At 51.9% G+C, this 20,486-nt stretch overlaps 3 protein-coding genes across 4 annotated transcripts; 1 reads left to right on the top strand and 2 right to left on the bottom strand.

Moving 5' to 3' along the window:
• Positions 1 to 4,725: 4,725 nt before the first annotated feature.
• Positions 4,726 to 8,330, bottom strand: LOC129525930 (large ribosomal subunit protein eL13-like). The gene is made up of 2 exons (XM_063694570.1): positions 8,132 to 8,330; positions 4,726 to 6,756 (listed from the first exon to the last, which is right to left on the bottom strand). The coding sequence occupies exon 2, from the start codon at positions 6,395 to 6,397 to the stop codon at positions 5,960 to 5,962; it is 438 nt and encodes a 145-aa protein (XP_063550640.1). The 5' UTR covers positions 6,398 to 6,756; positions 8,132 to 8,330; the 3' UTR covers positions 4,726 to 5,959.
• Positions 8,331 to 13,954: 5,624 nt separating this feature from the next.
• SPSB2 (splA/ryanodine receptor domain and SOCS box containing 2) lies at positions 13,955 to 16,467 on the top strand. Of its 2 annotated transcripts, XM_019037967.3 has the most exons (3): positions 14,031 to 14,169; positions 14,429 to 15,177; positions 16,083 to 16,467. In XM_019037967.3, exons 2-3 carry the CDS (start codon positions 14,514 to 14,516, stop codon positions 16,208 to 16,210), a joined length of 792 nt encoding a protein of 263 aa, XP_018893512.1. In that variant the 5' UTR covers positions 14,031 to 14,169; positions 14,429 to 14,513; the 3' UTR covers positions 16,211 to 16,467. The 2 variants fall into 2 exon arrangements, with proteins under 2 accessions (XP_018893510.1, XP_018893512.1); XM_019037965.4 differs by having other exon boundaries at positions 13,955 to 14,169; positions 14,429 to 16,467.
• Positions 16,468 to 16,576: 109 nt separating this feature from the next.
• TPI1 (triosephosphate isomerase 1) lies at positions 16,577 to 19,995 on the bottom strand. The gene is made up of 7 exons (XM_031007244.2): positions 19,739 to 19,995; positions 18,415 to 18,538; positions 18,219 to 18,303; positions 18,012 to 18,144; positions 17,629 to 17,714; positions 17,266 to 17,353; positions 16,577 to 17,137 (listed from the first exon to the last, which is right to left on the bottom strand). The coding sequence occupies exons 1-7, from the start codon at positions 19,962 to 19,964 to the stop codon at positions 17,019 to 17,021; spliced, it is 861 nt and encodes a 286-aa protein (XP_030863104.2). The 5' UTR covers positions 19,965 to 19,995; the 3' UTR covers positions 16,577 to 17,018.
• Positions 19,996 to 20,486: the final 491 nt, after the last annotated feature.

Here is a 20,486-nt window from a genome sequence, read left to right as displayed (position 1 = left end):
AATCTCTGTTCCGGGCCAGAATGTTCCACGCGTGAAAGTCAGCGCTGGGGCCGGAGAAGAGATTGGCGGGGACGGGAGCTGCAGTTCAGGGGAAAGCCGTATGGCGGGCTCCAGTTTCTGTTGCCACTAAGGAGTGAACTGCTGGGATGAGAGCCCGACACGTGTGCGGCCGCTGTGGGGCGCGCGCGAGGCACTCGGACCGCCGGCCTGCTGCGCGCCCGCTCACGTGACCGCCGCCCGGCGACAGTCAGCGTCTGCCCCGCCCCCTGCCGCGAGCTTTGCCGTGGTTGCGCAACCGGCACCTGGGCGGCTGCGCCGGGCGGGGCACTTGCGCTGGGCGGGGAGGAGCGAGGCGTTGATGCGAGGCGGGACGGAGCGTTGGCACTGGGCGGGGCGGCGACCGAGAATCCTGGTTTTAAACATTTTTTGCTGTGTCATTTGCCATTTCCTCCCCGCTAGTGGGCAGGGGAGGCTCTTCGGAGTTGGATCTTGACTTTCCCATTTTCCAGTTCTGTAGTCTCGGACAATACGTTTAACTTCTCTAAGCCTCAGTTTACGAATCTAAAAATTGGTTTATCTTTGTTGTGAGGATTAAAGGAAATGTGGAATTTCATCGCAGATTCATTCAACAGTGCTCAGATTAAATAGAGCAGAGTGGGGCCAGGCCCCATTCCGAGCGAGTGTAAGATGGGAGACTATGTTCTCTTGGTCCCAGTTCTGAGCCCTTCGTTTGTATCTTGTGACGCTGACAGCGATTCTACTGTTCTATGTCTTAAACTAGATTGTAGTGTTTTAAGATACTTCCTTTGTGTATGACATGATCCATCTGAAAGGCCATCAAGCACTTTAGGCACTCAACCGAAGAAACAATTCCCTTCCATGCTAGCATACAAGTCTATCCCCAAAGTGGAAAAAAAAAAATACGGCCTCAAAAAATCTGTACATTCAATCAAGATTCAAAAAATTTGTGAAGCGAGGTCAGCAGATTCTCCTACAACTGCTAAAGTAACAACGAAGGGTTAATGAAAATGGCAGGCCGGGCGCGGTGGCTCACGCCTGGAATCCCAGCACTTTGGGAGGCCGAGGTGGGTGGATCACCTGAGGTCAGGAGTTCGAGACCATCCTGGCTAACACAGTGAAAACCCGTCTCTACTAAAAATGCAAAAATTAGCTGGGCATGGTGATGGACGCCTGTAATCCCAGCTACTCAGGAGGCTGAGGCAAGAGTATCACTTGAACCCAGGAGGCAGAGGTTGCAGTGAGCCGAGATTGCGCCATTGCACTCCAGCTTGGGCAACAAGAGCGAAACTCCGTCTCAAAAAAAAAGAAAAAAGAAAATAGAAAGGCCACTAAACATTACTGAAAGACAAAAACCAGAAATATGTGTCTGGGCCAGGTGCAGTGGTTCAGGCCTATAATCCCAGCCCTTTGGGAGGGCAAGACCAGAAGCTAATCCTCTTGAGGCCAGGAGTTGTAGGCTGCAGTGAGATATGATTGCACCACTGCACTCCAGCCTGGACAACAGAGCAAGACCCTGCCTCTATATATTAAAAAGAAAGAAAACCAAAAAGAAATATGTGCCTTACAATGGCAAGACGTGGCAAAAAAAGAGAAGAAAAAAAACTCTTTATCTCAAGTCATAGTTCAAACCTCCTACTAGAGAAGTCAGCCTTTGGATGGAAAGATTTCAAAACCAGCCAAGGATGGCATAATGATTTTAGAAGCCCATTTAAACCTCAAAAACACACAAACTATTGGTGAGATGTGTCTGTAGAGGAACAGACAGCACAACCCACTCAGAGCTATTAGAAAGGTTTATTGGCATAGGCCAGGCACGGTGGCTCATGCCTGTAATCCCAGCACTTTGGGAGGCCAAGGCAGGTGGATCATGAGGTCAGGAGTTCGAGACCAGCCTGGCCAACATGGTGAAATGCCATCTCTACTAATAATACAAAAATTAGCCAGGCATGGTGATGGGCACCTATAATCCCGGCTACTCGGAGGCTGAGGCAGAAGAATTGCTTGAACCCAGGAGGCAAAGGTTGAAGTGAGTCAAGATTGTGCCACTGCACTCCAGCCTGGGCAACAGCACAAGACTCCATCTCAAAAAAAAAAAAAAAAAAAAAAAATTACTGGTGAAAAGGCCATCTTCCAGAATACCATGAGGTTAGTGGTTGCTATCTTCTGGGGAAAGATGCCCAAATGCATTTAATATTTCCAAACTAGAAACACAAGGCCCTGGTTTGAAAGCAACTCATGATCTTGTGAATGCTATTCCCCTCCACCCTTTGCCCTTGCCCCCAAGTGCAGTGGCAGTGTAGTTCTACAGGGCTGTCATTCTACAAATCCTGGTGCCCTTTAAAAAACAAACAAACAAACAAAAAAAAACGGCGGTACGGTGGCTCACACCTGTAATCCCAGCCTTTGCGAGGCTGAGATGGGCAGAGCACTTGAGGTCAGGAGTTCAAGACAGCCTGGCCAACACGGTGAAACCCCATCTCTATTAAAAATACAAAAATTAGCCAGGCATGGTGGCACACCCCTGTAATCCCAGCTACTCGGGAGGCTGAGACAGAATTGCTTGAACCTGGGAGGGAGAGTTTGCAGTGAGCAGAGATTGAGCCACTTTACTCCAGCCGGGGCTACAGAGCGAGACTCTGTCAAAAAAAAAAAAAAAAAAAAAAAAAAAAACCTGCCTGTGCTCTAGCAATCAAATGCAAAGTCCTGGGTGACTGTAGTACTTTCCCTGATTCAGTTTCAAATATCTTCATTCTAGAAGTCAAGCAGGACCTCAAAGAGAAAAAATTTGGCTTTGTGCTGCAGGACACAACAATACCACACTGATGTACCACACACTTTATGAATGTGCTCATAAAGGCGCTGAATGAAGGTTTCCTGTCCCAACATTACTCCATCCTTCACTCTGCTGATCTAAGCATTATTTGCTGTTTCAAAGCCACATACATTAGGCTGAGATTCTCCCTCGACTCCCAGAGCCATGGATGCTGACCCTAATCTTAATGTGGTAAAGATCTGGAAGTCCTTCCATATTGCTAATTGCATCATTTCTATTTAAACAGGCAATGGGAGGCCAGGTGTGGTGTCTCACGCCTGTAATCCCAGCACTTTGGGAGGCTGCAGATCCCTTGAGTCCAAGAGTTCAAGACCAGCCTGGGCAACATGGCAAGACCTCATCTCTACAGAAAATTAGCTGAACGTGGTGGTGCGCACCTGTAGTCCCAGCTACTCAGGAGGTGCAGGCAGGAGGATCACCTGTGCCTGGGAAAGTTGAGGCTGCAGTAAGCCATGATCATGCTACTGCAATCCAGCCTGGGTGATACAGCAAGACCCTGTCTCAATAAACAAACAAACAAACAAACAGGTAATGGAAGCAATGAAGCCTGACAGTCAATGCATGTGGAAAGAATGTGTTCAGAATTTTAAGGGTTTCTTTCTCTTTTTTTTTTGTTTTTTGTTTTTTGAGACAGAGTCTTGCTCTGTTGCCCAGACGGGAATGCAGTGGTGTGATCTCAGCTCACTGCAACCTCCACCTCCCATGTTCAAGCAATTCTCCTGCCTCACCTTCCCAAGTAGCTGGGATTACAGGCATGTGCCACCATGCCTGGCTAATTTTTGTATTATTAGTAGAGATATTATTTTATATTATTAGTATTATTTCACCATGTTGGCCAGGCTGGTCTTGAACTCCTGACCTCAACTGATATACCCACCTTGGCCTCCTAAAGTGCTGGGATTACAGGCGTGAGCCACCGCGCCTGGCCAAGGGTTTCTACTGACAAAGAAGTGAAACTCATTGTGCAAGTCGCCTAGCAAGTGGATCGTGATGGCTTTGTTTATACATCATTGAGGAAGAAAGTAAAGAACTTCTTGGCCTGGCCAGGTATGGTGGCTCATGCCAGTAATCCCAGCACTTTGAGGGACTGAAACCAAGGATCCCTTGATCATGGCTCAAGGTGACAGTGAGCTATTTCGCCACTGCACTCCAGCCTGTGTGACAGAGTAAGACCCAGTCTCTAAAATATAAGGAAAAATCATAAAAATAAAGAAGTTTTTGAGAGCCACAGAGAAACACTAATAAAAAATCTTGAGGAACTGATAAAAATCACCCTCAGGAGAAAAAGGAAAAGACCAATCTAAAGCTTCATAAATTTACTGAAGTGTTTCATGCTGCAAAATGTCTGAATAATTTTTTTTTTTTTTTTGCATTATTCCTGATATATTACAAGTCCTCAACAGGGCTTTATTTTTTTTTTTTCTTTTCTTTTCTTTTTTTTTTTTTTTTTGAGACAGAGTCTTGCTCTGTCGCCCAGGCTGGAGTTCAGTGGCACAATCTCGGCTCACTGCAATCTCTGCCTCCCAGGGTCAAGCAATTCTCCTGCCTCAGCCTCCCTCGTAGCCAGGACTACAGGCACACGCCGCCATGCCTGGCTAATTTTTTGTATATTTAAAGTAGAGATGGGGTTTCACCGTGATGCCCAGGCTGGTCCTGGACTCCTGAGCTCAAACAATCCACCCACTTTCGCCTCCCGAAGTGCTAGAATTACAGGCGTGAGCCACCGTGCCTGGCTATTTTCTTTTTTCTTTTCTTTTCTTTTTTTTTTTTTTAAAAAAAAAAACAACTTTAGACTTTAGATATATTTAGGGCTGTTTGCATATGTTTATAGAGTATTTAGTTTACTCTAAAAGATGACAAGAGAGCTCCCCTCAGTGAGACCCTGGCCTAAATATATTTGCTTTATTTATATAGCAAGAGGATAACATTAAACGTGGAAGCTTTCAATTTGTGGCACTGAATGATGATCTACACAGGGCATCCTTCAAAGGCTACAATTAAGGATCCACTGGCCAGGCGTGGTGGCTCACGCCTGTAATCCCAGCACTTTGGGAGGCCAAAGAGGGCGAATCACGAGGTCAGGAGTTCGAGACCAGCCTGACCAATATGGTGAAACCCTGACTCTACTAAGAATACAAAAATTAGCCAGGTGTGGTGGCACACGCCTATAATCCCAGCTACTCAGGAGGCTGGGCAGGAAAATCGCTTGAACCCGGGAGGCAGAGGTTGCAGTGAGCCGAGATCCCATCACTGCACTCCAGCCTGGGTGACAGAACAAGACTCCATCTCAAAAAAAAAAAAAGGATCCACCTAGCAGTACAAGCCCGATTGAGATCTTCTGGTCCGTTTGTTTGCCATTCATGTTTTATGCCTTGAAATTTCTTTTTTATTGCATCCTTGGAGCTTGTATAGATCATTTTACTTTTCAAAGGTGCTAGTTCTGATGCCCACAAGAAAACATCAATTCTTCTGGATTCTTTTGTTTCAAAGCTTGCATCATACAAAGCATAGTAACAATCTTTTTCAGGAAGCATTCCCACAGAATGCTTGAAAGGCTCACTTATAGTTACACCAACATCTCCAACCAAGATCTCTTTGCCTTCTACATGATGCACTTTTTGTCTGCACTGAGACAAAAAAATGACAGCCTTTGTTCTTTTCTTGATTTCTTCTGGTGTGGAGCATTTACGAACTCTCATGTCATAAAAAATGCGACATACTTCATCAGCAACTTGCGCTCCTGAGGCACGTTGTTCAGAGTTCTGCTCTGCCGAGCTTCCAGTCTTTACATTCAATTTCCTATCTCACATCTCCAGTTGTATGTCTCAAAGGCATCTGATGCACAACAGATCATCCTCGCCCGCCACCACAGGGACGGGGGGGAGGGAGCCGGCGGGTAGTGAGTCTGGGCAGCATCCTCCTCATGGCTGCAGGACCGAGAGACCCAGCGCGAAGCTGATGCAGAGGCTCGAGCCTATCCCTGTTTTTTTTTTTTTTTTTAAGCGTCCTTTTCTACAGCTTCCTTGGCTCTTTGTGCCTATATGCCGAAGAGCTGGGCATTTGCATGGGCCATACAGAGACTAGCAAGGCCTGGAAGTTTTCCTCCTAGTCAGTGATGACTCTGGCTTTCTCCTTCTTGTAGACATTGCCGATGGGCATTTCTGGTCCTGTCAGCGGAGTATCCAGTTCGAGTTCTTCAGCAGAACTGTCTCCCTTCTTGGGGGCCAAGGGCTTCCTGGGGAAGAGGATGAGCGAGGAGCGGTCCTCCTTCAGCCTCTGCACCTCGGCCTGCAGGGCCTGGGTGGACTGGTTCCTCCTCCTTGCATCCTCAGAGATGCCAATGGTCTGGGCCACCTTCTTGTGAATGCCAGCCACCCTTAACTCCTCCAAGCTGAGGCCCCTGCCAGCTTGTGCTTTGTAGTGATGCCTCAGCATGGGGCACCTTACTATGGGTGGATGGGCCCATATGAGTGGGCCATGCAGCCTGCTTTTGCTGGCCACCTTGCTTCTGCAGGTCTGCCCCATGGGCTGGCTGAGCCACATGGCCGCACCACTGCCAGTCCTTGTGGAAGTTGGGCTTCAGGATCATGCCATTCTGGCTGGATGCCCTGCCTCCCTACAGCCCAGGGGGGAGCGAAAGAGAGGAGGGAGCAAGTGAGGGACCACCCACGGCCATGTGCACTCACCTGGCCACTGCCACCGCCCTAGTCCTCCAGCCTGGCCGCGCCCACAGAGCCTGGTCTGGCAAGAGGCCTTCTTCGACGATGAAGAGGCCCCAGCTTGGGCCGAGGTCCCTCCATGGCTCCGTTGGTGACAATGCTAGGCGTATGGTGGTGGACAGAGCCCGATGACCCCCGAGAGTGCTGGAACTCTGAATGATTTAATTTCTGAATAACATGTCCCTATGGAAAGAAATCGGAAAATTGCATGTGGTTAAATCTATATGTTGTAATCCCTTATTACCCAGCAATTCTGCACTTAGGTTTGCACCCAAGAAAAATGCATGCCTAACTCCACCAAAGACTTGTGAAAAAAGTTCTCTGAAAAGGAATTTGGTTTTGTTTTGTTTATTAGTTTGTTTTAAAAGACAGGGTCTTAATCTGTTGCCCAGTCTGTAGTGCAGTGGCACAATCGCAGCCCCTGCAGCCTTGAACTCCTGGGCTCAAGCAATCCTCCCACTTTGGCATCCTGAGTACTAGGACTACAGGTGTGCACCATCACACCCAACTAATTAAAAAAATTTTTTATTGGCCGGGCCCGGTGGCTCATGCCTATAATCCCAGGACTTTGGGAGGCCAAGGCGGGTGAATCACCTGAGATCAGGAGTTCGAGACCAGTCTGACCAACATGGAGAAACCCTGTCTGTACTAAAAATACAAAATTAGCTGAGCATGGTGGCGCATGCCTGTAATCCCAGCTACTCGGGAGGCTGAGGCAGGAGAATCACTTGAACGCGGGAGGCAGAGGTTGCAGCGAGCCGAGACAGTGCCATTGCACTCCAGCCTGGGCAACAGAAAAAAAAAGTTATTTGCTAAGGAAGTCTCGATATACTACCTAGGCTAGTCTCCAACTCCTGGCCTCAACTGATCTTCCCATCTCAGCTTCCCAAAATACTGGGATCACAGGCTGTAAAGGAATTCAGAGGAAAGAGACTTTATTCCAGTGAACAGTGTATAAACCAGCAGCATTCCCCAATTTGGAGATTTTTTTTTTTTTTCCAAAAAATAAAGCTCTCCTTTGTTTTTCTTCTGCAGGCCTCATGGTCTTTTGTTAACAGACTTGTACAATAATGTACATGGCAACTTTATAATGGTGGAAAACTGGAAACAATTTAAATATCCATTAACAGGCCCAGTGCAGTGGCTCACATCTGTAATCCCAGCACTTTGGGAGGCTGAGGCGGGTGGATCACCTGAGGTCAGGAGTTTGAGACCAGCCTGGCCAACATGGTGAAACCCCATCTCTACTAAAAATACAAAAATTATCCAGGCGTTGTAGTACGTGCCTGAAGTCCCAGCTACTTAGGAGGTTGAAGCACGAGAATTGCTTGAACCTGGGAGGTGGAGGTTGCAGTGAGCCGAGATCGCACAACTGCACTCCTGCCTGGGCGACAGAGCAAGACTGTCTTAAAAAAAAAATCCATCAACAGTAGAATAGATATATTGTGGTATATTTAGATGACGGAATACTATATGACAATGAAAATTATGAGCTATTTCATGCAAGGACATGGATGACTTACAGATACAATGCTGGAAAGACACAAAGAATACATACTATGTTTTCTTTTTCTTTCTTTCTTTTTTCTTTTTTTTAGAGACAAGGTTTCCCTCTGTAACCCAGGCTGGAGTGCAGTGGAACTTCTGAGCTCAAGTAGTCTTCACATCTCAGCCTTCCAAGTAGCTGTGACTAGAGGCAAGTGACACTGCATTTGACATTATGATTCCATTTATATGAAATTGAAGAACAGACAACACTAATCTATACTGATAGGGGGTCTAATAGGAGATACCCTTGGGAATGTATCATCAGGGAAAGAGCAAGACAGATGCTGAATTCTTTTTTTGTGTTTTTGTTTGTTTGTTTGTTTTTTGAGATGGAGTCTTGCTCTGTCGCCCAGGCTGGAGTGCAATGGCGCGATCTCGGCTCACTGCAAGCTCTGCCTCCCGGGTTCACGCCATTCTCCTGCCTCAGCCTCCAGAGTAGCTGGGACTACAGGCGCCCGCCACCACGCCCGGCTAATTTTTTGTATTTTTAGTAGAGACGGGGTTTCACCGTGTTAGCCAGGATGGTCTCGATCTGCTGACCTCGTGATCCACCCGCCTCGGCCTCCCAAAGTGCTAGGATTACAGGCGTGAGCCACCGCGCCCGGCCTTGTTTTTGTTTTTTTAAGACAGCATCCAGCTCTGTCACTCAGGCTGGAGTGCAGTGGGCATGGTCAGGGCTCATTGCAGCCTCAAGCAGTCCTCCGACCTCAGCCCACCAGAGTAACTGGGACTAGAGGCGTGCACCACCACACCCAGCTAACTTTTTTGAATTTTTAGCAGAGACGAGGTCTCCCTATGTTGCCCAGGCTCATCTCAGAACTCTTGAGCTCAAGTGATCCCCTGCCTTAGCCTCCCAAAGTACTGGGATTACAGGTGTGAGCCACCGTGCCCAGCCAGCTGGATTCTTTATCTTGATCTTTTTGGTGGTTGTCACCCAAGCGTATACGTATGTAAAAGTTCACTGGGCAATTTAAGATTAGTGTACTTTATATATGCTACATCTCAATCAAAAAGTAAAAACGGCAGTGGTGGGAGGGGACATTTTTTTTAAAAGGACCGATCGCAGTGGCTCACACCTGTAATCACAATATTTTGAGAGACCAAGATGGGTGGATTGCTTGAGCCCAGGAGTTCGAGACCAACCTGGGCAACATGGTGAAACCCTGTCTTTACAAAAACATACAAAAAAATTATCCAGGCATGCTGGCGGGGCGCCTGTTGTCCCAGCTACTCCAGACGCTGAGGCGGGAAAATTGCTTGAACCCAGAAGGCAGAGGTTGCAGTGAGCCGAGATCGTGCACTGCACTCCAGCCTGGGCAACAGAGCCAGACCTTGTCTCAAAATATATATATAAAAATTTAAAAACAGCCAGGCATGGTGGCTCATGCCTGTAATCCCAGCACTTTGGGAGGATGAGGCAGGAGAATTGCTTGAGTACAGGAGTTTGAGATCAACCTGGGCAACACAGAGAGAGTCCCTGTCTCTACGAAAAGTTAAATATTAGCCAGGCCTGGTGGCATGTGCCTGTAGTCCTAGCTACTCGGGAGGCTGGGGTGAGGCTGCAGTGAATCATGGTCGTGCCACTGCACTCCAGCCTGGAGTACACTGAGACCCTGTCTCAACAAAATAATAAAATAAGTAAAAAGGCATTGTGGCACATGCCTGTAGTCTCAGCTACTTGGGAGGCTGAGGTGGGGGGATTACTTGAACCCAGGAATTTGAGTCCAGCCTGGGCAAAATAGCAAGACCTCATCTATAATTTTTTTTTTTTTTTTTGAGACGGAGTGTCGCTCTGTCACCCAGGCTGGAGTGCAGTGGCGTGATCTTGGCTCACTGCAAGCTCCACCTCCTGGGTTCACGCCATTCTCTTGCCTCAGCCTCCTGAGTAGCTGGGACTACAGGTGCCCACCACCACGCCTGGCTAATTTTTTTGTATTTTTAGTAGAGACGGGGTTTCACTGTCTCTACTAAAGCCAGGATGGTCTCAATCTCTTGACCTTGTGATCCACCCGCCTCGGCCTCCCAAAGTGCTGGGATTACAGGTGTGAGCCACCATGCCTGGCCAATTTTTTTTTTTTTTAATTTTTAAGTAAAAAATTTAAATTACTTGTAGCATTATGAAATTTTTTACCTTTTAGCAACAAATGTTTGACCAGCTCAAGAGTCAGTGGCATCAACTGATGAATTGTTTAAAACAACCTTTTTTTTTTTTTGAGACAAAGTCTCCCTCTGTCGCCCAGACTGGAGTGCAGTGGCGCAATCTCGGCTCCTGGGTTCAAGTGGTTCTTCTGCCTCAGCTTCCTGAGTAGCTGGGACTACAGGCACACGCCAGTAGGCCTGGCTAATTTTTTTGTATTTTTTGGTAGAGACGGGGTTTCACCATGTAGGCCAGGCTGGTCTCGAACTCCTTATCTCAGATGATCTGCCTGCCTCAGCCTCCCAAAGTGCTGGGATTACAGGCGTGAGCCACTGTGCCCAGCCTCAACTCCATATCTAATCAGTCACCAAATCTTGCCATTTCATCAGTGTTTCTTGAATTATTTTCATCCTTATTTCTACTGTCCTATTTCAGGCTGTTGACACTTGTCACCAGGGCTGCTGGAAATGGTGTCTTTGCTTCCAGTCCTTTTTTTTTTTTTTGAGACAGAGTTTCACTCTTGTTGCCCAGTCTGGAGTGCAATGGCGTGATCTCGGCTCACCGCAACCTCCACCTCCCAGGTTCAAGCAATTCTCCTGCCTCAACCTCCTAAGTAGCTGGGATTACAGGCATGCTCCACCATGCCCGGCTAATTTTGTATTTTTAGTAGAGACAGGGTTTCTCCATGTTGGCCAGGCTGGTCTCGAACTCCAAACCTCAGGTGATTTGCCCGTCTCGGCCTTCCAAAGTGGTGGGATTACAGGTGTGAGCCATCACGCCCAGCCAACTTCCAGTTCTATTTCCCTTGAAGCTCCTCTACATTGCTGCCAGGGTGGTTTTTCTAAAATGCAGATCTGGCCAAGCACAGTGGCTCACGCCTGTAATCCCAGTACTTTGGGATGCTAAGGCAGGAGGATCGCTTGACCCAGGAGTTCGAGACCAGCCTGGGCAACAGACTGAGACTCTTTCTCTATTTTAAAAATTAAGAAATAATAATTTATAAATTAAAAAAATAAAAATAAATTAGCTCGGCATGGCGGTATGCACCTGTAGTCCCAGCTACTCAGGAGGCTGAGGTAGGAGGATCACCGGAGCTCAGGAGGTTGTGGCTGCCATGAGTCATGATCACGCTACTCCACTCCAGCCTGGGTGACAAAGTGAGACCCTGGCTCAAAATACATAAATAAATCAAATGCCTATCTGACCATGTTCCTCTCTTCTTCTATCCTACAGTGGCTCCCCATCACTGGCCTGTCCTATGGGAAAACATTTGCATTCCTTAACTCAGCCTAGAAGGCCTCTGTGACTTGCTGTCTACTTCTCTGGCCCTTCTCATGCTTCCTTTCTGGCTGTAGCAACCTTGAAGATATCGTACTTCCCTAAACCCACCTGCTGCTTCTTGCTTTTTTTCATGTGGACTCCTCTGTCTGGAATATCTTCTACATGCGGCAACCGTAACCCAACCTCCATACTGCAGAGAAGTGGCTCGTCTCAGGCCAATTCCTGGTCATCCTTTTAGATTCAGCCCAGGGTGGGCGCGGTGGCTCATGCCGGTAACCCTAGCACTTTGGGAGGCCGAGGCGGGCAGATCACGAGGTCAGGAGTTCGAGACCAGGCTGGGCAACATAGTGAAACCCTGTCTCTACTAAAAATACAAAAATTAGCCAGGCATGGTGGTGCGCGCTTGTAGTCCCAGCTACGTGGGAGGCTGACGTATCACTTGACCCCAGGAGGCAGAGGTGAGCTGAGATCACGCCACTGCACTCCAGCCTAGGCATCAGAGCAAGACTCCGTCTCAAAAAAAAAAAAAAAGAAAAAAAAAAGAAAAAGAAAGATTCAGCCCAGTGTGAAGGTGTGAACCTCTTCTAGGACATGAAAAGATTCAGCCCAGGTGTGAACCTCTTCTAGGAGATGCTCCTTTCCTAACTGCTTGAACCCTGGATAGGAGTCCTATTCTTTTTACTCCTATAGTACTTTCTTTATATCTCCATAATTTTATTTACTATTACTACATGATACATTATTTTATAAAAGTCTTTGTAACCTCCTTAAGGATTCACTGCTTAATCTCCAGTGCTTAGCACAAATCATTAAATGCGAACCAGAAACTGTTCCAAATGTGTTACATCTATAACCTCATTGGATTCTCACTACCAACCCCATGCAATAGATACTAATGTGATCTCTGTCTTACAGAGGAAGAAACAGGCACAGGGAGGTTCAGTAATTTGCCCAAGGTCATACACACACTGGCCTTCAGGTATTCATGCCCGGGGAGTCTGGTTCCACAGCTGGCATGTTTGCCATTATATTATATTGCCTCCTTATAGTGTTGGCACTCAGTAAGCACATTGACAGCTATGCTTGGTGAGTGACTACTATGTACCCAGCTCTCTGCTACATGCTTTACCTGGATTATTTCAACTGCACAACAACCCTATGAGGTAACTACCATCATTGCTCCTATTTTACATAACAGAAAACTACAGATATCTGGGGCTGAGCGTAGTGGCTCATGCCTGAAATCCCAGCACTTTGGGAGACCCTGTCTCTCAAAAATTTTTTTTTTTTGCCGGACGTGGTGGCTCACACCTGTAATCTCAGCACTTTGGGAGGCCAAGGCGGGCAGATCACAAGGTCAGGAGTTCGAGACCAGCCTGGCCAACATGGCAAAACCCTGTGTCTACTAAAAATACAAAAAATAGCTGGGCGTGGTGGCGGGTGCCTGTAATCCCAGCTACTCAGGAGGCTGAGGCAGGAGAATCCCTTGAACCTGGGAGATGGAGGTTACAGAGAGCCGAGATCGTGCCGCTGCACTCCAGCCTGGGTGACAAGAGCAAGACTCCGTCTCGAAAAAATAAAAATAAAAATAATTTTTTAAAAATTAGCTGGGTGTGGTAGCACATGCCTGTAGTTCCAGCTACTTGTGAGGCTGAGGTAGGAGGATCACTTGAACCCAGGAGGTCAAGGCTGCAGTGGGCTGTGATGGCGCCACTGCACTCTAGCCTTGGTGACAGGAAGACCCTGTCTCAAAAAAAAAAAAAAAAAGAGAAATCGGGCAACTTCCCCAAGATCACGCAGTTAACTAGTGGCATAGCTTCACTCAAACTCGAAGTCTTAATCAGGACACTCTACCAAATGAGATCAACGGCTCAGTAATGGATTGGCATCCAGTATGAAGACTGGACCAGCAGGGAGAACTATGATGCGTACAGCCCAGAGCCTGAAGCAGATTTCACAGCCTCAGAGGTGGCACAGGCTGACCCACAACCCGGGGCAGAAAGGGACCAGCCCAGAAACAGTGGCCCAGAATCACAGGGAAGTAGAAATGGGATTCAGCACAATGAAGCCCCTCCTTGACCCCATGCTCCTTATCCTCAGGGGCGCAGGAGTTAGTCGCTCAGGCGGCTCAAAGGTCTTGACGGTGGAGAACACCATCCCCAGGGATTCCCGAGGCGGTGATGCCATCAAAGCGTTAATTCTGAGCTGGGCCTGCCCGGGTGCGGACTCTGCCGCAGCAAGAGAAGGGTTAACTGCCCCGGGCCTTCGCCGTGGGGGCGGGGCCTCGGGGAGGGTCACAGCCCGGGACTGAGACCCGAGGTTAACCGGCCGGGGTGGGCTCCACGGGGGCGGGGCATGCTCTCCGCGGCTGCTGCCGGTATAGAGAGGTAACTGCCCAGGAGGGGGCGGGGACCCACAGGGGCGTGGCCTCGGGGCTGCACGGCCGTGGGCGGCGATGAGAGGGTTAAGCCCCGGAGGGCCCTGGAGGGGCGGGGCCGCGGGGCGGGCGCGGCCCAAGGGAGGAGCTGGGGGCGGAAGCGGCCGGCGGTCTGCGCCCTGCGCGCCTCGGCTTCTTTCCGCCCGGCTCCTTCAGAGGCCCGGCGACCTCCAGAGCTGGGAAGTCAACCGAGGTTCGGGGGCAGCGGCGAGGGCTCCGGGCGAGTAAGGGGGATGGTCCATGCTGAGGCCCAAAGGGGGCGAACTCGCGAGAGTCTCTGGCGACCTGGATCAGATGGGGCGAGGGCAGATGAAGGGCCCAGGAGCTTTGGGGCAGCGAGGAGGGAGAAGCGGGCCCGTTGGCAAACTTGGGTGAAAGGATGGGGTACCTGGGTGACGAGCCCCCGCCAGGATTCTGCTCTTCACACCCCTTTTCTCCCAACTCCCTTCCAGGTCAATCCAAACTGGAGCTCAACTTTCAGAAGAGAAGGACGCCCCAGCAAGCCTCTTTCGGGGAGTCCTCTAGCTCCTCACCTCCATGGGCCAGACAGCCCTGGCGGGGGGCAGCAGCAGCACCCCCACCCCACAGGCCCTGTACCCTGACCTCTCCTGTCCCGAGGGCTTGGAAGAGCTGCTGTCTGCACCCCCTCCTGACCTGGGGGCCCAGCGGCGCCACGGTTGGAACCCCAAAGACTGTTCAGAGAACATCGAGGTCAAGGAAGGAGGGTTGTACTTTGAGCGGCGGCCCGTGGCCCAGAGCACTGATGGGGCCCGGGGTAAGAGGGGCTATTCAAGGGGCCTGCACGCCTGGGAGATCAGCTGGCCCCTAGAGCAGAGGGGCACGCATGCCGTGGTGGGCGTGGCCACGGCCCTCGCCCCGCTGCAGACTGACCACTACGCGGCGCTGCTGGGCAGCAACAGCGAATCGTGGGGCTGGGACATCGGGCGGGGGAAGCTGTACCATCAGAGCAAGGGGCCCGGAGCCCCCCAGTATCCAGCGGGAACTCAGGGTGAGCAGCTGGAGGTGCCAGAGAGACTGCTGGTGGTTCTGGACATGGAGGAGGGAACTCTGGGCTACGCTATTGGGGGCACCTACCTGGGGCCAGCATTCCGCGGACTGAAGGGCAGGACCCTCTATCCGGCAGTAAGCGCTGTCTGGGGCCAGTGCCAGGTCCGCATCCGCTACCTGGGCGAAAGGAGAGGTGAGGCCTGGGGCAGACGTGGGGAGAACTTTCTGTCCCTGGTGGCAGTGGTTTGGGATGGAAACTCTTCTGACAAGAGCAGAGGGGATGGACCTTCATCCAGCCTGCCTCAACCTCTGTTCAGTGCTGGGAAAGGCTAGGGGTCTTCACAGCTGTTATTTAATTTAATCCAACAGCAATAGAGGTGAAACAGGCTTGAGAAAGCAACTTTCTCAAGTTCTCTTGGCCAGTAAATGGTGAACCTTCAGAATGGAGGGAGGAACTGCAGGGATGAGAGAATTCAGGAGGTATCAACCCCTGAGCAAGAGGTGCAAAGCGTTAGGTACTGGGTTTGATGTACAGGTCCAAAAGAAGGATGGGCAGAGCCAGGTACCCAGGCTGTATACCGGATTCCCTGGGCTCTAACCTGTCTCTGTGCCACATACCTACTTCCTTCCTCAGCCACACCTCAGGATGGAGACACTGGGGCCCTGGGCACCAGGGAGGAGAGCAGTGGAGGAGGCAGGACCTTAGGGTGGGGCAGCAGGGGAGGAGCCTCCCCAGGAACTGACTGGGTCCAGGGCTTGGAGCTGCTCTCTGCAGTTGTGTGGGCTGTAGAGTGGAGGGCCATCCCTCCTCACCTCAGCCCCAGCTCCCAAGCCTCTGGAGTCAAAGCCTGGGCCAGCTCCACCACTGTCAGAGCCACCTTGGCCTGTCGCTTAGAGGGCCTTAGCCAGCTCTGACTAGGGATGTGTGAAATCTTATCTGGGAGGCAGAACTTCCGGGTATCTCAAATTCCCCTTTCAGCCAAGGTGGGCACACTCGAAGCAGGAAAGCAGAAAGGCATCTGAGTAGGACCCTGTAGTTTGAGGACATCTGGCTGGTGGCTGCACCCATACTTACATTCCCCTCCTTCTCTCTCCCAGCGGAGCCACACTCCCTTCTGCACCTGAGCCGCCTGTGTGTGCGCCACACCCTGGGGGATACCCGGCTCGGCCAGGTATCTGCCCTGCCCTTGCCCCCTGCCATGAAGCGCTACCTGCTCTACCAGTGAGCCCTGTGATACCACAGACTGTGCTGAGGCCTTGCCACCACCCCTCCCCTTGGGGAGGTGGGGAGGCACTGCTGGCCTAGACCAGCTGCTGAAAGCTGGTGAGGCTGAGCCCCTACCCCAACCCAAGCTCTGGGGAAATCAACAGCCCCAGAGCCACTCGGAGGGAGGAAGAAAGGGAGCCGGCATTCAAGGCTATGACAGTCTGCTACGCAAAACATTTTTTCAAGTAAAAATAGTAAGAGATGTTGTTATAGAAACCTGTTCTTGGTTTTTTTTTTTTTTTCTTGCACAAATGATCATTTATATAGCTGCCTCAAAAAGGAAGATTATCTGGGCAAGTCCAGTGAAGGCAGACAAACCACAAGACCTAGTGCCAGGTTTATTCCCTCACGTGGGTGGTTCACATACACAGCACAGAGGCACGGGCACCATGGGAGAGGGCAGCACTCCTGCCTTCTGAGGGGATCTTGGCCTCACGGTGTAAGAAGGGAGAGGATGGTTTCTCTTCTGCCCTCACTAGGGCCTAGGGAACCCAGGAGCAAATCCCACCCCTTCCATCTCTCAGCCAAGGAGAAGCCACCTTGGTGACGTTTAGTTCCAACCATTATAGTAAGTGGAGAAGGGATTGGCCTGGTCCCAACCATTACAGGGTGAAGATATAAACAATAAAGGAAGATACAGTTTGGATGAGGCCACAGGAAGGAGCAGATGACACCATCAGAAGCATGTGCAGGGGAAGGGCAGTTACTGGGCTTCTGGGCTGCTTAGTCCCTGGCTTGGCAGGAAGGGTAGGGAAGATGGATGGGGCTCATTGTTTGGCATTGATGATGTCCACGAATTCGGGCTTGAGGGAAGCACCACCCACAAGGAAGCCATCCACGTCAGGCTGGCTGGCCAGCTCCTTGCAGGTTGCCCCAGTCACAGAGCCTGGGAAGGGAGCAGAACAAGGGCTTGGTCAAGAATGGGATGAGTCTGCCCCATCCCCACCTCCATGTCCGAGGGCTCAGTCTAGTCCTCAGCCCACTCCACCTCAGCCGGGAACCAAAGCCACTCACCTCCATAAATGATACGGGTGCTCTGAGCCACCGCATCAGAGACGTTGGACTTCAGCCATCCTCGGAGCTTCTCGTGTACTTCCTGGGCCTAGAACAAGAAGCTGGCCTAAGTAAGACCTTTTCTGCCTCTCTAAGAGGAAAAATCACTGGCACCAGTGGACACTTAGTGTGGTTTCTGACTGAGTCAGAGTACCAGGGCTCCGATCCAAGCCAGGCCCTGGATTGGATGCCCTTGGACAAGTCACTGTCTCTGGGTTCAAGGTCTCTGTGTCTTTGAAATAAGGGGTTGCCCCATGTGGTCTGTGTCTGTCCAAACCTATTGAGGCAGGCTGGGATGAGGGCAGGGCTCCTGGGCTCGGTTACCTGTTGGGGTGTTGCAGTCTTGCCAGTACCAATGGCCCACACAGGCTCATAGGCCAGGACGACCTTGCTCCAGTCCTTCACGTTATCTGCAGGGCAGAGATACAGATGGAGGGAAGGGTGAACAAGAAAGAGCTCTCTAGCCAGGTTCTCCGGAGTACGAAGAACGGTGGCCTACTGCCCCCTAGTGGACATTGGGGGATTTCCAGGTGGCATCTACCTTGGGGCTGGAGAAGTGATAGGCCCCAAGCAAAGATTGTCACTCCCCCTCCCCCTTTTCCTTTTCTGGATCAGCATGGGGACCAAGACAGGCTCCAGGGCCTGACCCTACCCTCTGAGTCTCTGTGGCCCTGGATAGGCTCAAAGGTCCCTTTCTCCAGAGATACCTGCGATGACCTTTGTCTGCTCGAAAACAACCTTCTCAGTGATGCCAGCTTCCCTTTCATCTAGCTTCTCCCCAATGCAGGCGATTACTCCGAGTCCCTCTGCCAGAGCATGGGCCACTTTCTGCCCAATCAGCTGTTGAGAAACAGACTTGGTGAGACATCCTTCTTGGAAAAAGACATCCCTTATCTTCTCTCTTGGCTACTAACCTCATCTGACTCCCCAAAGACATGCCTTCTCTCTGAATGTCCCAGGACCACCCACGTGGCTCCGCAGTCTTTAATCATGCCAGGGCTAAAGGAAGAGATGAAGCCAAGGTTCAGCAGGGAGCCCACCCTGTGGCTTTCCCCTCAACGAGGAAAGTGAGGGAAGGGTCCCACACACCCCTGTCCACCTCGATCTCACCTGATCTCCCCAGTAAAAGCCCCATTAGTCACTTTGTAGCAGTTCTGCGCAGCCACAGCAATCTTGGGATCTAGCTTCTGCCGGGCGAAGTCGATATAGGCAGTAGGGGGAGCACAAACCACCTCTGAGGACAAGATGGTACCACAGGGGGATGAGACTAAAGAAAGCCTTCATTCCCCACAATTCCTAACCAGTGCCCTGGAGCCTCCCAGCCCTCACCCTCTTCTTCTTGGTTCTGCTCTCCCCCTTTTCACCCCAGCAAGATGACCTTTGTCCATTTTCCAGCCCAGGCTGGGTCTGCACTCAACTCGAAGAGCCTTCCAGATACCCCTGAGAGGCCACGGCCCTCACCCTGCCCTCTGCTCTTTTAACAGCTGGGGCTCCAATTTCCTCGAGCTATTCTCGGCATAGGCACCTCAGAGACTCAGCATTCTCCAGGGAGCAACCCTGCTTCCCTTCTAAAATAGCCCATCCTCACCTCCCCTTTGCAAGGCAAGGATTTGTAGCAAAAGGAGAGGGGCCAGCTCCTGGGGTTTGTATTGAGGCCTCTGGGGAATGAACGAGAAGGGGATGCCTCTTTGGATCAGGCCCGCGGCTCTCCGATTTCGGTGGAGGGAGGAAGGAGGATGGAGGAGAGCATCCTTTGCCCGTGGGTGGCAGAGACCGAACTGACTCAGAGGCCTTGCGCTTTGCCGTTTCCAGGTTGGGGAAAGCGGTAGGATGGCTCCTCACTCCCAAATCGCTCAGCCTGTTTGGCACCGGCTCGGTCCCTTCCGTGGAAGGCGGGAGTCGCTCAGGTTGCCGAAGGGAAGGGGTCAGATCTGGGGGCTCAGGGACCCCGAGCAGCTCGGCGCGGGGACGCGGCCGCCGGCGAGGAGGGGGAGGAGTCTGGGGCTACGTGCGGCGGCGCACGGCGCGGGAGGCCAGGGGGCAGGTAGCGGGAAGCCCACGCGGCCCAGCCTCCTCCCCCACCCCGGCGGCTGCGGTCAGCCTCCCCCGGTCTCCCGCAGAGCCTCGGGCTCCGCTCCTAACCCCGTCGCCTGGCGGGCACAGCCCCAGTGCGCGCCCCGGGGCCACCTTCCTCCAGGAGACCCAAAACGTCCTTACCTGCCCCATAGTCCAAGGGGCATCATGTGCTCCGCCCTGCCCCCTCGACGCACCGACGGGGCTGCGGCTGCGAGGCCCCTGCCCGGACCCCAGCGGCCCTCGTCCCACAGCCCTGCATCAGGTCCGCGCGGATACCGGCCTCGGGGCCTCGGGAGAGGGCGCTGCCACTCCTGACCCGGCCCCGGCCCGGCCAGACCCCTCCTCGGCGAGGGCTTACCGGTGTCGGCCGGCACCTTGGCCGCGTTCAGAGTGCCGATGAGCTCCCCCAGACTCTGCTTCCGCCCGTTCATCTTCCAGTTCCCCCCAACGAAGAACTTCCTGGAGGGCGCCATGGCGCTGGAGCCGAGGCCCTGAAGGTCAGTATCTGCGCGCAGCCGCGGCCACTGCCCACTTATATAGAGCGCCGCGAAATAGAACTCCGCCTCCTCGCCGTCCTCCGCCATGGCCCGCCCAGTCCCCCGGAGCCCTGCCCCCCGCCCGCCCTCCTGCCGCCGCCCGATGATGCACTGTTCCAACGTTCCCCCTTCTTGTGGCAACGTTCTAGGGGAGTCGGGGGCTCGGTCGCCTCCGCCTCGATTGCGGGGCTTTCGGGACAAGGCGAGACCTGTGAGCTCCGGCGCTCAGGGGAACCCTCGCTTGGCGACTTGAGTCCCCCACGGGGCCAGAAGTGGTTTTCAAGCGGAACTAGCTGGTGGCAACTTGGCCGTAGCCCAGATCGCCCACTGGGGCAGAGAGGGCCCCTCTCCAACTGTGGGATAGACAACCTCCTTCGCCCATCGGAGCAGCTCATGCCCGACTGCTGAGCAGGCACCCTTGTACCCAGGGAGTCTACCTGAGTGAAAACTTGCGGGACAAATGCAGGGTTCACAGCGGGAGGGGCAGCCCACACAGGCATAGGCCGCCAGGATCATCCCAACCCTCGCCCCGGCTGGCAAGGCCTGGCAGGAACTGCAGGGACTGAGTCC

This window comes from Gorilla gorilla, chromosome 10, assembly GCF_029281585.2.
Source record: "Gorilla gorilla gorilla isolate KB3781 chromosome 10, NHGRI_mGorGor1-v2.1_pri, whole genome shotgun sequence".
Classification (NCBI taxonomy): domain Eukaryota; kingdom Metazoa; phylum Chordata; class Mammalia; order Primates; family Hominidae; genus Gorilla; species Gorilla gorilla.
Note: the sequence above shows the minus strand (reverse complement) of the source record. Positions and strands in the feature narration are given on the sequence as shown.